General features: G+C 46.9%; 2 protein-coding genes across 2 annotated transcripts; both read left to right on the top strand.

The window, feature by feature from the left end:
• Positions 1-7,320: 7,320 nt before the first annotated feature.
• On the top strand, positions 7,321-9,772 carry LOC129152339 (uncharacterized). The gene is made up of 3 exons (XM_054730138.1): positions 7,321-7,412; positions 7,885-8,218; positions 8,276-9,772. The coding sequence occupies exons 1-3, from the start codon at positions 7,321-7,323 to the stop codon at positions 9,770-9,772; spliced, it is 1,923 nt and encodes a 640-aa protein (XP_054586113.1).
• A 111-nt stretch (positions 9,773-9,883) lies between these two features.
• On the top strand, positions 9,884-10,818 carry LOC139071423 (uncharacterized). The gene is made up of 2 exons (XM_070553879.1): positions 9,884-9,896; positions 9,938-10,818. The coding sequence occupies exons 1-2, from the start codon at positions 9,884-9,886 to the stop codon at positions 10,816-10,818; spliced, it is 894 nt and encodes a 297-aa protein (XP_070409980.1).
• The last annotated feature ends 4,323 nt before the right edge of the window (positions 10,819-15,141 follow it).

Genomic DNA, 15,141 nt, shown 5'->3' with positions numbered 1-15,141 from the left:
CGTGTTTGTGTCGTGTAAATCATTGTTTTATTCTGAAAATTTCTACATGAATCAGTTTAATGTAGGCGGCTTTATTTCTAGAGCACGATTCAGTAACAGAGGCAGTTTAATGTGCTTTACAGCCATCAGGACATGATATGAAAACACACAAAAACACAAAATACACTCGGATAGAATTACAGTTTAGAGATAAAGGAGAAGGCAAAGTTACATCACAGATTACAGTGGAGCATAAGAAACCATTCATGTAAAGGCTGATGAGTACATGAGGGCTTTTAAGGCCTAGTCCACACGTAGCCGGGTTCTTTAAAAACGAATATCCGCCCCTCCAAAAACTTGCATCCACACCACCTCGTTTTAAAAAAAACTCTGTCCACACGTACCTGGATAAATACGTTGTTAAGGACATGCCAGACCTGTAGGCGGCAGTACTTCCCCCGTTCTTAACCTCGTCCTTCGTCTGTGGTCTTCCACAAGGAGCAGTAATTCTGCTTGCAAAAACAAACAAGCAGAAAGCGCTTGGACAATTGATAAAGCGAGCGCAGCTCTGAGGGCATCCATGATGTCGGCTAGTGTAAACACAGGTCGCACACGTGATGTCAGCATTTTTTTGTAGCGGAAAGTGACGTTGCGGACCTTAAAACTCCGGTTTTGTCCGTCCACACGCAGACACCCAAAACGGAGAAAACGCAGATCTTCACTTTGGCCGGAGTTTTTAAAAAGATCCGTTGTCGTGTGAAAAAACTCCGTTTTCGTGTGGATGACAGGCCAAAACGTAGAAACTTATCTACGTTTTGGCAGATCCTCGGCTACGTGTGGACAGGGCCTAAACAACACTAGGGTTGGGGCACATCTGAGGTCATGGGGACCCTGATTCCATATCCACTAAATGCATCTCCACCATGTTTGGTTCTGACCCGAGGCTCTACCAGCTGATTGTTTCACCTCAGAGCCCTATTGGGTGTACATACAGGAATGAGATAGGACGTGTGTTTTGGAGATGCACCGGAAGGAAAAGTCTTGGCCGAAACTGAAAATGAAGAAAAGCCGAGGTCAAACACCGAAACAGTGAGAGAAATGAATCAGAACCATAGCACTAGGTCGGTAAAATCAACCCTTTAAGCACCAAAGTCCAAACATAAAGTTATTACTTCTCACCAGAAGATAGTGGAGATGTGTAAATTCAACTTAGCTACACTTTTGGGTGCTTCTATGGAAATTTTGGGAGGTTATAGACTTTGAAAACTGCCCCTCATCCAGAAGCTCCCGAGTCTCGACTTTCAATGGTTTTTAAGTGTCTGAATGGACTTGGGCCTTCTTATCTCTCAGACCTACTTTCACCAGATGAACCCTCGCGGCCGCTGGCAGCCACCTCCTGGTTATCCCTAAAGTCTGGACACGGCGAGGCATCTGTCCACTATTACAGGCCTTGCCTCTGGAACAGGCCGCCGGAGGACCTCAGGGCCGTAGAGAACGTTCATGTTTTTAAGAGCGGGCTTAAGACTTTTTACTTTTAACTGATTATTAGTAATTATAGTAGATTACTTGCTTTGGATGCATATTTTAATTGACTGCATTTTATCACTGTTTGTATTATTTTAATATTTATTACATTTTAATTCATTACTTATTAACTTACATTTACTATTATATTAGCTCTTGTTATTTAATATTTTGTTTTTTGTTAATCTTTCTTCCAGTGTTTAATCCGTGGGGGCCCTCTGCCTCGGGGGCGATGATCAACGGTTGCTGCCTGGGTACCCTTAGACCAGGGGTCGGCAACCTGTTCCCATCAAAGAGCCATTATTACCCTTTTCCCACAGTAAAGAAAACACTGGGAGCCGCGGCGTTGTGGGCGGGGCCTACCCTCAGACAGCAGAGCGCTGCTCACAACAGGTGACAGCAGCCGGTACCGGTCGCTCGTGTACGTCAAAGCTATCTTTCATTAGAAGATAATCAATAAAACGATTTATATAAAGTGGATCCAGAAGTTGTAGCCCGTCTCTGCTACAATATTTAGATATTTTTCACCCTGTTGGTGGTTTTACTGAGCAGGTGCCACTTTTGTCATACGTTTCTTTTTAAAACATGTTTAGACTGTTCAGAATACAAATCCAGGCTCTGTCACGTTTGATTGTTGTAATTAAACTTTGTAGGTGGGGAAGGTCAGAAAAGGATCCGATCATTTTGTTTTTCCCTCATTTACACTGACGGAGACAACGGCGCAGTGCGCCTGGCTCTGGTGTTAATCAAGTTTAATTATATCTCTTTGCAACAATTTTCATAAGAAAACAGAACAGTTAAAAGCAGGGCTTGTGTTGACCGGATAGTTCCTGTGTTTGACCGTTTATTTTGACGGAGAAAGAACAGAAAGAATTACCCCGACGCATGCAGACGAACTGGCATTTTATTCTACGCACACCGCAGATGTAGCTAAATCACTCAAGAAGAGATTCCCATCAGAACATCTGAGCTGGACACTGCTCAGCGCAGCTCGCTGTCAGCGCGTACGTACGGTGCACAGCGAGCTGAAGATGTGGAGAGGGGCTTGGAGCGCGTCGCAGAACCAGAGCGCATGCAGGAAGATTCCTCTGACTGAAGCGAGACTTGTCACTTAGAAAATGTTCCCTGATTATGAAACTTTGACTGAATAGCGCTTGTTCCTGTCTCCAATGTGGTGACACATCCAGGAGCCGTCTGATGAGAAGCCCAGAATCTCACATCCTCGTCAGCTCAGGAAGCGCCTATGATTACGCACAAGCGTGACGCGTCAACCCGGTCTCACAGTAAGACCGGGTTGGACCTGTTCAGGTTTACGCAAAATATAAAGCATTTTATTTAAATATCCATTCATTATTTTACAAGCACAGAGAACCGCATCAGATGGATGGAAGAGCCGCGGGTTGCCGACCCCCGCCTTAGGGTAGTGCTTGGGTGGAGGTGGGGCCTATGCCCTCCCTCCCCTTTGCACCCGGTGTTGATGCCTTGGCTGCTTCGGTTAGTCTGCTGCTGCCGGGGCAGATGGCTCCTATGATGGCGTTTCTCTGCATCTGAACTCAGCCCAAAACCATTTAAACTGATGTTCTTAAATGGATGTGTGTATGGTGAGGGGTGTATTATGACTGTTCCAATGCTTTTAGGGATAGTCATTCGGGTTATCCATTTCCATCTATTCCATTTTCATCCGCTTATCCGGAGTCGGGTCGCGGGGGCAGCAGCCTAAGGCGAGAGGCCCAGACTTCCCTCTCCCCAGCCACTTGGACCAGCTCCTCGGGGGGAATCCCAAGGCGTTCCCTGGCCAGGTGAGAGACATAGTCCCTCCACCTGGGTCTACCTTTAGGCCTCTTCCTGGTTGGACGTGCCCAGAAAACCTCACCAGGGAGGCGTCCAGGAGGCATCCTGACCAGATGCCTGAGCCACCTCAACTGGCTTCTCTCGATGTGGAGGAGCAGCGGGTGTACTCCGAGCCCCTCCCGAATGACCGAGCTTCTCACCAGCCACTCTTTGGAGAAAACTCATTTCGGCCGCTTGTATCCGCGATCTCGTTCTGTCGGTCACTACCCAAAGCTCATGACCATAGGTGAGGGTAGGAACGTAGATCGACCGGTAAATCAAGAGCTTCGCCTTCTGACGCAGCTCTCTCTTCACCACGACAGACCGGTACAACGCCTGCATCACTGCAGATGCAGCAACAATCCGCCTATCCATCTCACGCTCCAGTTTTCCCTCACTCGTGAACAAGGCCCCGACATACTTAAACTCCTCCACTTGGGGCAGGACCTCATCCCTGACCTGGAGAAGGCATTCTACCCTTTTCCGAATCAAGACCATGGTCTCTGATTTAGAGGAGCTGATTGTCATCCCAGCTGCTTCACACTCGGCTGCGAACCGCTCCAGCGAAAGCTAAGGTTATGTTCTGATGAAGCCAACAGGACCACATCATCTGCAAAAAGCAGAGACCCGATCCTCAGGCCACCAAAACAGATGCCCTCCACACCTTGGCTGCACCTAGAAATCCTGTCCATAAAGGTTATGAACAGAATCGGTGACAAAGGGCGGCCTTGGCGGAGTCCAACTCTCACTGGGAACGAGCCCGACTTACTACCGGCAATGCGGACCAAGCTCTGACACCGGTCATACAGGGACCTAACAGCCCGTATCAGAGGGCCTGGTACCCCATACTCCCGGAGTACCCCACAGGGCCCCCCGATGGACGCGGTCAAACGCATTCTCCAAATCCACAAAACACATGTAGACTGGTTGGGCAAATTCCCACGCACCCTCCAGGATCCCCCTAAGGGTATAGAGCTGGTCCAGTGTTCCACGGCCAGGACCAAAACCACATTGCTCCTCCTGAATCTGAGGTTCAACAATCCGATGGACCCTCCTCTCCAGAACCCCTGAATAGACCTTACCAGGTAGGCTAAGGAGTGTGATCCCCCTGTAGTTGGAACCCACCCTGTGGTCCCCCTTTTTAAATAAGGGGACCACCACCCTGGTCTGCCAGTCCAGTGGGACTGCCCCAGATGTCCACGCAATATTGCAGAGCCGCGTCAGCCAACACAGCCCCACAACATCCAGAGCCTTAAGGAACTCCGGGCGGATCTAATCCACCGCTGGAGCCTTGCCACAGAGGAGCTTTTTAACCTCCTCAGTGACCTCTGCACCAGAGATTTGAGAGGCCAACCCAAAGTCCCCAGACTCTGCTTCCTCACTGGAAGACATGTCAGTGGGATTGAGGAGGTCTTCGAAGTATTCTGCCCACCGATTCACAACGTCCTGAGTAGAGGTCAGCAGCACACCGTCCCCACTATAGATAGTGTTGGTAGCGCACTGCATTCCCCCCCTGAGGCGCTGGTGGACCAGCATCTCCTCGAAGCCGTACGGAAGTCTTGCTCCACAATCTCACCAAACTCCTCCCATGCCCGGGTTTTTGCCTTGGCGACCACCTGAGCTGCGTTCCGCTTGAACTGCTGGTACTCATCAGCTGCCTCTGGAGTCCCAAAGGCCAAAAAGTCCTGATAGGACTCTTTCTTCAGCTTGACAGCATCCATAACCGCCGGTGTCCACCAGCGGGTTCGGGGGTTGCCACCACGACAGGCACAAACGATCCTGCGACCACAGCTCCGTTCGGCCACCTCAACAATGGAGGCAGGGAACAGGGTCCATTCAGACTCAATGTCCCCCGCCTCCCCCGGAACATTTTGGAAGTTCTGTCGGAGGTGGGAATTGAAGCTCCTTCTGACAGGAGACTCTGCCAGACGTTCCCAGCAGGCCCTGGCGATACGTTTGGGCCTGCCTGGTCTGACCGACGTCCTCCCCCACCATCTGAGCCAACTCACCACCAGGTAATGGTCTGTTGACAGCTCCGCCCCTCTCTTCACCTGAGTGTCCAACACATGCGGCCGCAGGTCAGATGAAACAACAACACAGTCGATCATCGAGCTGCGGCCTAAGGTATCCTGGTGCCAAGAGCAAATATGGACACCTTTATGTCTGAACATGGTGTTCATTATGGACAATCCATGACTGGCACAGAAGTCCAATAACAAAACACCACTCGAATTCAGATCGGGGGGCCGTTCTTCCCAACCACACCTCTCCAGGTCTCACTGTCGTTGCCCACATGAGCGTTAAAGTCCCCCAGCAGAACGAGGGAGTCACCGGAAGGAGCGCTTTCCAGCACCCCCTCCAAGGTCTCCAAAAAGGGTGGGTAGTCTGAACTGTAGTTTGGTGCATGAGCACAGACCAGTCAGAACCCATCCCCCCACACGTAGGCGGAGGGAGGCTACCCTCTCATTCACTGGGGTAAACCCCAACGTACAGGCACCAAGATGGGGGGCAACTAGAGTGCTCACCCCTGCTCGGCGCCTCTCAGTGGGAGCAACTCCATTGGGGTTATGCAGGGTCATTTTAATCCATAAAGCACTTTGAGTTCTACATTTTGTAGGAAAAGTTTGTTTGATTGACTGAGGAGAGGAGTTCATAGCAGTTGAATATTGTTTATTAGAGAGGAGGAACTTATAATGCTGACGGGTCTGTTCGCTGTTGACTAAGCTCTTTGTCTGCTAATGGTGAAGGGCCTGTATTTGATATAGCACCTTCTAGAGTCCTGGGACCCCCCAAGGTTCTTTACAACACAGTCGGTCATTCACCCATTCACACACACATTCACACGCTGGTGGGGATGAGCTACATTGTGATACCACCAGTAGGCAAGGGGGGTTATGTGTCTAACCCTTACCCTGGTAAGGTGAGGTTTTCCGAACACGTCCAACTAGGAGAAGACCCAAAGGAAGACCCAGGACACGCTGGAGAGACAATGTCTCATGGCTGGTCAGGGAACACCTTAGGATTCCCCCAGAAGAGCTGGTCCAAGTGGCTGGGGATAGGGAAGTCTGGGACCCCTGCTTAGGCTGGTGCCCCTGCGACCCGACCCAGATAAGTGGCTGAAAATGGAAGGATGGAAAATCAAATTTCCTCCAAACCAGCCGATTATTTCCACTGGTTGGACTGGCTTACATGACAAGTCTGTCTGACGTTAGAAAGCCTCCTAAAAATAAGTTCATGAAGGTTGGTGAATCTTATTTAATGACTTTCTCCATCATTTGGATCCCAGAGGAGAGTGCCAGGTTTATTTGGTAGGATTTCAGCTTAAGGATGAATCTGAAACTAAATGTGGTGACAGTTCTTCTCTAATATATTAATCATCTCCACTTCCACTTTTCACGTCTCTGGACAACAGTTAAGAGAATCTTCTGTCTGAAGTTAACTTCCCTTTCATAAAAGCTTTAATTAGGAATTAATTTTCCTAATTAAATCTGCAGGGGTGATGATGAACCGGCGTTGATGAGGGGCGTGAGTGGAGATGGAGGTCCTAATTACATGAAATACCTGAAGGAGAAATCTGAGTCAATAAGTTCTTTAATCTTCTCCCAGAGTAAAGCAGGAGGTGGGGGGAGCTGTGTGGCTCGCTGCCACGCTCAGCCACAGGAGATCGCCGCCTCCCCATTTCATTTGCAGGAAATAAAGTTATTAAATGCTCCTAATGGCCGTGGAAATGGCCACTCATTCTTCTCTGCGTTATCAGTCGATCCACGTCAGACTGCTGCAGCTGATGTGTGAAAGTCAAACACCAAGAGCAGATCTGCTGCAAGACGTTCTGCAGATCTAAGGTGTCCTCACCAGACAGGCTGACAGGAGAACCCTCAAAGAAGATGACTGAAATGTGCCTTCCGTCTGATCCCGCTTGTAACACCGATCTGAGTCTGCTCCTGGCTCAGAGGGTGCTTTTGCAGGCCTGAAACGATCATCAGCCCCATGAAGGAGCAGCGGGTGGGACCGGGGGTACAGGACAAGGAGACAGAAGCTCCTCTCCTCTGGAATAATCCTTTTACGGAGGTTCTTATCGGGTTCGTCTCAGACTGATAATGGATGTCCGGGCGATCTAAACGTGCCGGCTCCGTCCTGCAGCTGAGATAAGGCAGTAACGTAAAACCTACAAGGTCTCAGAGGGTTTGGAAGCTTCTGCACGACAGCTTCACGTGTAAATGTTTAAAATAAAACTAGCTATGGAAAGTCTAGCTGTAAACATTCAGAACTAAATATCAGGTCGAGATTCAATGTTTCATTTCAAATTAAAGTCTAAACAGTTAAATTATTCGAGGAAAGAGAAAAAATTCGGTTCAACATAAATGTTTGAATCAAACTAAAATACTGAACTTTGATCTAATGAAGTGAAGTAGAAACTTTTAAAACCAATCAAATCTAAATATTAGGGAACTATTTCAAAGTAGATCCGTTTTCGAGATTAAATCTCACGTAGCTTTATAACGCCATCAAAGACAGCTTCTTTTAGACGGGCACTTCCTCTTCCTTCTGGAGGGGAACCTACGTTTCTAGACATAGACATCATGAGGAACCCAAGGTTCTAGATCTACAGCATCATGAGGAACCCAAGGTTCTAGATCTACAGCATGAGGAGCCTAAGTTTCTAGATCTAGACCATCATGAGGAACCAAAGGTTCTAGATCTACAGCATCATGAGGAACCCAAGGTTCTAGATCTACAGCATCATGAAGAACCCAAGGTTCTAGATCTACAGCATCATGAGGAACCCAAGGTTCTAGATCTACAGCATCATGAGGAACCCAAGGTTCTAGATCTACAGCATGAGGAGCCTAAGTTTCTAGATCTAGACCATCATGAGGAGCCCATGGTTCCAGATCTAGACCATTATAAAGAACCAAAGTTTCTAGAGATAGACCATCATTAGGAACCTAAGGTTCTAGAGATAGACCATCATGAGGAACCTAAGGTTCTAGATCTACAGCATCATGAGGAACCTAAGGTTCTAGATCTACAGCATCATGAGGAACCTAAGGTTCTAGATCTACATCATCATGAGGAGCCTAAGTTTCTAGAGCTAGACCATCATGAGGAATCTAAGGTTCTAGATCTAGACCATCATAAGGAACCTGAGTTTCTAGAGATAGACCATCATGAGGAACCCAAGGTTCTAGATCTACAGCATCATGAGGAACCCAAGGTTCTAGATCTACAGCATGAGGAGCCTAAGTTTCTAGATCTAGACCATCATGAGGAGCCTAAGGTTCTAGATCTAGACCATCATAAGGAACCTAAGTTTCTAGAGATAGACCATCATGAGGAACCTAAGGTTCTAGATCTAGACCATCATAAGGAACCTGAGTTTCTAGAGATAGACCATCATGAGGAACCCAAGGTTCTAGATCTACAGCATCATGAGGAACCCAAGGTTCTAGATCTACAGCATCATGAGGAGCCCAAATTTCTTGATCTAGACCATCATGAGGAGCCTATGGTTCCAGATCTAGACCATCATAAGGATGCTAAGTTTCTAGAGATAGACTGTCATGAGGAACCTAAGGTTCTAGAGATAGACCATCATGAGGAACCTAAGGTTCTAGATCTACATCATCATGAGGAGCCTAAGGTTCTAGAGATAGACCATCATGATGAACCTAAGGTTCTAGATCTACAGCATCATGAGGAACCTAAGGTTCTAGAGATAGACCATCAAGAGGAGCCTATGGTTCTAGATCTAGACCATCATGAGGAACCTAACGTTCTAGACATAGACCATCATGAGGAACATAAGGTTCTAGATCTACAGCATCATGAGGATCCTAAGGTTCTAGAGATAGACCATCATGAGGAACCTAAGGTTCTAGATCTACAGCATCATGAGGAGCCTAAGGTTCTAGAGATAGACCATCAAGAGGAGCCTATGGTTCTAGATCTAGACCATCATGAGGAACCTATGGTTCTAGACATAGACCATCATGAGGAACATAAGGTTCTAGATCTACAGCATCATGAGGATCCTAAGGTTCTAGAGATAGACCATCATGAGGAACCTAAGGTTTTAGATCTACAGCATCATGAGGAGCCTAAGGTTCTAGATCTACAGCATCATGAGGAGCCTATGGTTCTAGATCTAGACCATAAGGACCCTAAGGTTCCAGATCTAGACCATCATAAGGAACCTAAGTTTCTAGAGATAGACCATCATAAGGAACCTAAGGTTCTAGAGATAGACCATCATGAGGAACCTACGGTTCTAGATCCACAGCATCATGAGGAGCCTAAGTTTCTAGACATAGACCATCATGAGGAACCTAAGGTTCTAGATCTACAGCATCATGAGGAGCCTAAGGTTCTAGATCTACAGCATTGTGAGGAGCCTAAGGTTCTAGAGATAGAGACCATCATGAGGAACCTAAGGTTCTAGATCTACACCATCTTGAGGAACCTAAGGTTCTAGATCTAGACCATCATGAGGAGCCTAAGGTTATATAGATAGACCATCATGAGGAACCTAAGGTTCTAGAGATAGACCATCATGAGGAGCCTAAGTTTCTAGATCTAGGCCATCATGAGGAACCTAACGTTCTAGATCTAGACCATCATGAGGAGCCTAACGTTCTAGATCTAGACCATCATGAGGAGCCTAAGGTTCTAGATCTAGGCCATCATGAGGAACCTAACGTTCTAGATCTAGACCATCATGAGAAGCCTAAGGTTCTAGATCTAGGCCATCATGAGGAACCTAACATTCTAGATCTAGACCATCATGAGGAACCTAACGTTCTAGATCTAGACCATCATGAGAAGCCTAAGGTTCTAGATCTAGGCCATCATGAGGAACCTAACGTTCTAGATCTAGACCATCATGAGAAGCCTAAGGTTCTAGATCTAGGCCATCATGAGGAGCCTAAGGTTCTAGATCTAGATCATAAGGAGCCTAAGGTTCTAGATCTAGACCATCATGAGGAACCTAACATTCTAGATCTAGACCATCATGAGAAGCCTAAGGTTCTAGATCTAGGCCATCATGAGGAGCCTAAGGTTCTAGATCTTGACCATCATGAGAAGCCTAAGGTTCTAGATCTAGGCCATCATGAGGAACCTAACGTTCTAGATCTAGACCATCATGAGAAGCCTAAGGTTCTAGATCTAGGCCATCATGAGGAGCCTAAGGTTCTAGATCTAGATCATCATAAGGAACCTAAGTTTGTAGAGCTAGACCGTCATGAGGAACCTAACATTATAGATCTAGACCATCATGAGAAGCCTAAGGTTCTAGATCTAGACCATCATAAGGAGCCTAAGGTTCTAGATCTAGACCATCATGAGAAGCCTAAGGTTCTAGATCTAGACCATCATGAGAAGCCTAACATTCTAGATCTAGACCATCATGAGGAACCTAACGTTCTAGATCTAGACCATCATGAGGAACCTAACGTTCTAGATCTAGGCCATCATGAGGAGACATAAACTTTGTCTCACTTCTCAAACATCATGTGTGTCTCCTGTATGATGTATTTACTTGAACTGTTTTATCGTAAAAACCAAAGATTTAAACAGGAAAATCATGAAGATCTAGGCCGCCCAAACTTTCGCACCCCTCTCTTCCGACTCCTGAGGTGGTAAATCATTACATCTTACTTCCATTACTCAGAACTCCTCTGGTAAAAATCAGAACCTGTTCCTACACATGGATGAAAATCTGCTTCAGGGACTCAGAAGACACACATAAAAGGACACTTCAGCACTTTGGATTAGATTCATCTCCACATCCATCAATCATCTCCGTGTGGTCTCTCGGCCCTGAGGAGAGAGGGCTTGGAGGGGATTATTTACCCTGTCAGGACCGCGGTGCGCTCCGTCTGTCCAGCAGCGCCTGGCGGTTTGTCAGAGACACAGCCTGGGTAAAAAGGTTAATAAGGACATCTCTGCTGAAGAGACAGCACTGTCACTTGGCCTGCTCTGAGCCTCCAACAGGTCTGAGCCACATGCAGAGCAGGAATATTAAATGCACACTTAGTATGCTGTTGTCATATGGCTTTTATTAGTATTCCATCGGCCCAATGAGCCGTGAGAGGCCCAGCTGCTGCGTCCTCAGCTATCCCACACATCCCTGTCTTGTTACTCGTCCAGAGTGTCAGTCTGCTCATCACCTCAGCCGTCCCATGTCACGTATTTATTATAATTGGGCCAGGGAGTTTGAAAATGCATTAATAACACTATGATGATAGAAGTGAATGCAGCATGGTAGAAGAGGAGAGCGCTTACACCAACAGGAGGCGTTACTGTACCTATCCACTAGCGGCTGCAGGTGAGAAAAGATGCTCCTTCTTAATCTATCATGGATGTTCAAACGAAATCGGGTTAGGGTGACTACGGCTCAAAACAATCTTCCAAATAAGCAGGTTTACAGATAGTCAATTATCAAGACAGAAATCAGAAAAGCTTTATTTGTCCCAGAGGGAAATTAGAGTTTCAGTACACACAATTCAGAGATCAGACATACATGGGCAAGACACATGACAAGAATTGGTGACTGAATAGAGATAAGAGGGTTACAAGAGGATTGGTTCAGGTGGAGGAAAAAAAGGCACTTCAGAGTTACGCTCCACCAGGAGGGTAGCTTTGCTCTGCAAAAAATCACCTCAGACAGACAGATATGCAACAGCCTTAATAAACACAACATAACATGAGACTCCAATAGGAGGGGGGGGCTGGGATCCTGTTTCCCCCAGCGAGAGCAGCCATCTACGGTGCTCATCTACTGTACAGTCACAGGTGGGAGGGAGATCTTGGGAGAAGCAAAGAGCACATTGACTCCTGCAGATTGATGACCTCGCCAGGCTGACGTCCACCAATCCGAAGGCGGGGGGGTGGGGGTGGTGTGTGCGCGTGTGTGTGTGTGTGTGTGTGGGGGGGGGGGGGGGGGGGGGGGGGGTTGTGTAGGTCGGGTTTTCACAGCATCTGTCTGCATTCCTTCGCGGGGGTTTTAGTTGTTTGCGGCTCAAGGCTACCAGGGCGTCAGATCCGGATAATAAGACTTTATTTGGGTCAGGCTGCGATAATTTTCCTCTCTGCCTTCAGTCTTTAAACTGATCATTCCAGTCCTTCAGTGAAGCCAATTTTGGGTTTTAAACTTGTCCACACCGTCCGGTGACCCTCTCCGAGATGACATCCATTTTGTGCACTAATACCGGTATCGCAGCTAGGACATTGTCCAGCTTATGATTCACCTCGAGTAACGTCCCAGTCTGGAAGTCTCCACACGGACGGTGCTTTCCGTGGGTGCGGGTCGCCCTCCGATCGCTCCCGTTTTCCCAAATTTCCAGAAAACCAGATATCCTCCCACTCCAATCAGGAGAAATCCAGTGATCATCAGGCTGAATATCCACACGTCTTCGATATCCTCAATGGACAGCTGGGAGAGGCATATGATCTTCCACTCCTTCCAGGAATCCAGCATATATCCCACTGGGTGTGTCCCCTGTGGACACATGGGAGCCCCCGCTCCGTTCTCATTGTTGAAAAAATCATATCGATCACATTGAATGACCAGTTTATCAAGTCCATGGTTAGTAAAAATAGAGTTTTTCAGAAGAAATGCAGAGAAGCGCTCTGTGGGCAGACAGGACAAAGAGCCTTGGGAAAAATAGATAAGGGAGCGAAAGAGAGAAGCGTCTGTACTCCTCGAGTGCCTTGAAGAAAGCATTATGCAGCGTTATCACTTGTACTGCTTCGTTTTCACACAGAACAAGACCCCCCCCCCACACACACGCACACACTCACACGCACACACTCACACGCACACACACACACACACACACACACACACACAGTCTGAAGCGCAGAATACGGAATGCAGGATGTCACACTGAGATAGAATGTCAAGCGTCTGTGACAGTGTGTGTGTCCTGTCACTGTGACCCGATTGATGATGCACCCTGGCTACATGAACAAGGGAGATCTCTGTTTGGGTGACTTGTTAGCGTGTGTGACTTTCACCCGGGAGTCTGGGGGTCGAACCCTGATTGGACCATTTTTTATATCCACCACAGATCTCTCTGAAGAACTCAGCATTGACGGCTTCAGCAACGCTGTTGCACTCCCTGGATTTTCTCTTATTTGTTTTGCAAAAGCACTTCCTTTCATTTCTCCACCTCACCCACAGGTACCTCAACTTCTGCTTCTGTGAAATTGCGCTTCCTTGATCTGCCTTGATCTACGGTCGCCATCGTAATTGACGGATTGATGCAACAGCTGGCTTATGTATATGCATGAGGTCCACAAGGCACTTTACATTGACCATTTAGGTGGGCGTGGTGAGGGCGGGATGTGACTAAAAAGCAGCTGAGAAACATTCTCGTTAGTCTCTGATTTATGAAGCGGAGATTGCGTGCAGCTGTGCGTACTCCATGTTTGATAGATCACAAACCTACTTGGCGTAAAATAATCACAAAACTGTCTCGTGTCTAAACCTGATGCAGATTTCCTGCTCAGTCGGTGGGGGCTTGTCAGCATTTCTCCTTTCAAAATGGTCAAAGAGGGACATACACTGTAAAAAAAAGGCTTGTGTCATTTGTAACATCAACATAAACCATCAATGTTGCAGAGCCAGTGGTAGAGTCGTGTTTTTGTTTTCCAGTCAGAGGTGAGATGTCCGCATGTCAGAAAGTAAGACTCCACATCCGGTTGTCTGAAGCTGTCTTCTGATCTGGCAATCTTCTAGATCCTGAAACAGGTGCAGACGAGGACTTCAGTCTTGTCTTGATTTAAAAGCAGAAAGTTTAGAGTCATCCAATTTTTTATGTCTTCAAGACTAGCCTGTAATCTAACTAACCAATGTAGCAATTAACATATATTAATTATGACCAATAAGATATGATGACTACATATAAATATGAAATATCAACCTGATTGATCTTTGAATGTTTAATCAGAAGATTCTAGGGTTCTTTGCTTCTTCAGGGATCATAAACACACTTCGTATTAATTCAGACAGAGTCAGCATATAGTTTATAAAATTAATTTAATTCTTTACCTAAACTAATAATTTATACATGACAAGAGATGAATAATGAGATGTGGTGTGGTGGATGTGAGGTGTTGTGATGGAAGCTGGATGTTGTAGCAACCGTTCTTTGTATCTGAGAGAAATTCTGAAGTCTGGGTGTAAAATAATTTGTTGTTTGTTATAAACTAGAGAGCTGTTTATTTATAAACCTCATCAGATGCAATCTGTCGTGTCTACGGACCCTGGTGGAGACCCTCAGCAGATCTGGACTGTCAGAAGTCGGGTGGACCTCACGGTACCTGGAGCCCGTACATTAGCTCCGATACGACCCGTCTAGTCTTGAGATGTCGTCCGTCATAATTAAATATTAGTTTCTCAGTTGCTGCTGCCGGTTTTATAACAGATCTGTCAGCTCTCAGGTAAAGGGCAGTCACACACACACACACATACACACACACACACACACACACACACACACACACACACTCACACGTGTGTCGGATTAAGATGCTAATGGCTGTTTGGTGGATTATCGTTTGTGGCTCTGGCTCAGACTCGGGGGAGCAGATCCAATTTTATTGGAGCCCTCGGGGTCGGTGACAGTTTCCTGCCAGTTATTCTCATCAGTGTCTCTGTAATAACATTAACCCAACGAGTTCGCTGCGAGTAAATCCATATTACTGAACATCATTTATCTCCAAACTCCTGCTCCTCGCTTTAACCCCTCACACACACACACACACACACACACACACACACACACACACACACACGGTAAATGA

The sequence above is a fragment of the Nothobranchius furzeri genome, chromosome 8, assembly GCF_043380555.1.
Source record: "Nothobranchius furzeri strain GRZ-AD chromosome 8, NfurGRZ-RIMD1, whole genome shotgun sequence".
Classification (NCBI taxonomy): domain Eukaryota; kingdom Metazoa; phylum Chordata; class Actinopteri; order Cyprinodontiformes; family Nothobranchiidae; genus Nothobranchius; species Nothobranchius furzeri.
This window is presented reverse-complemented; position numbering and strand designations above follow the sequence as displayed.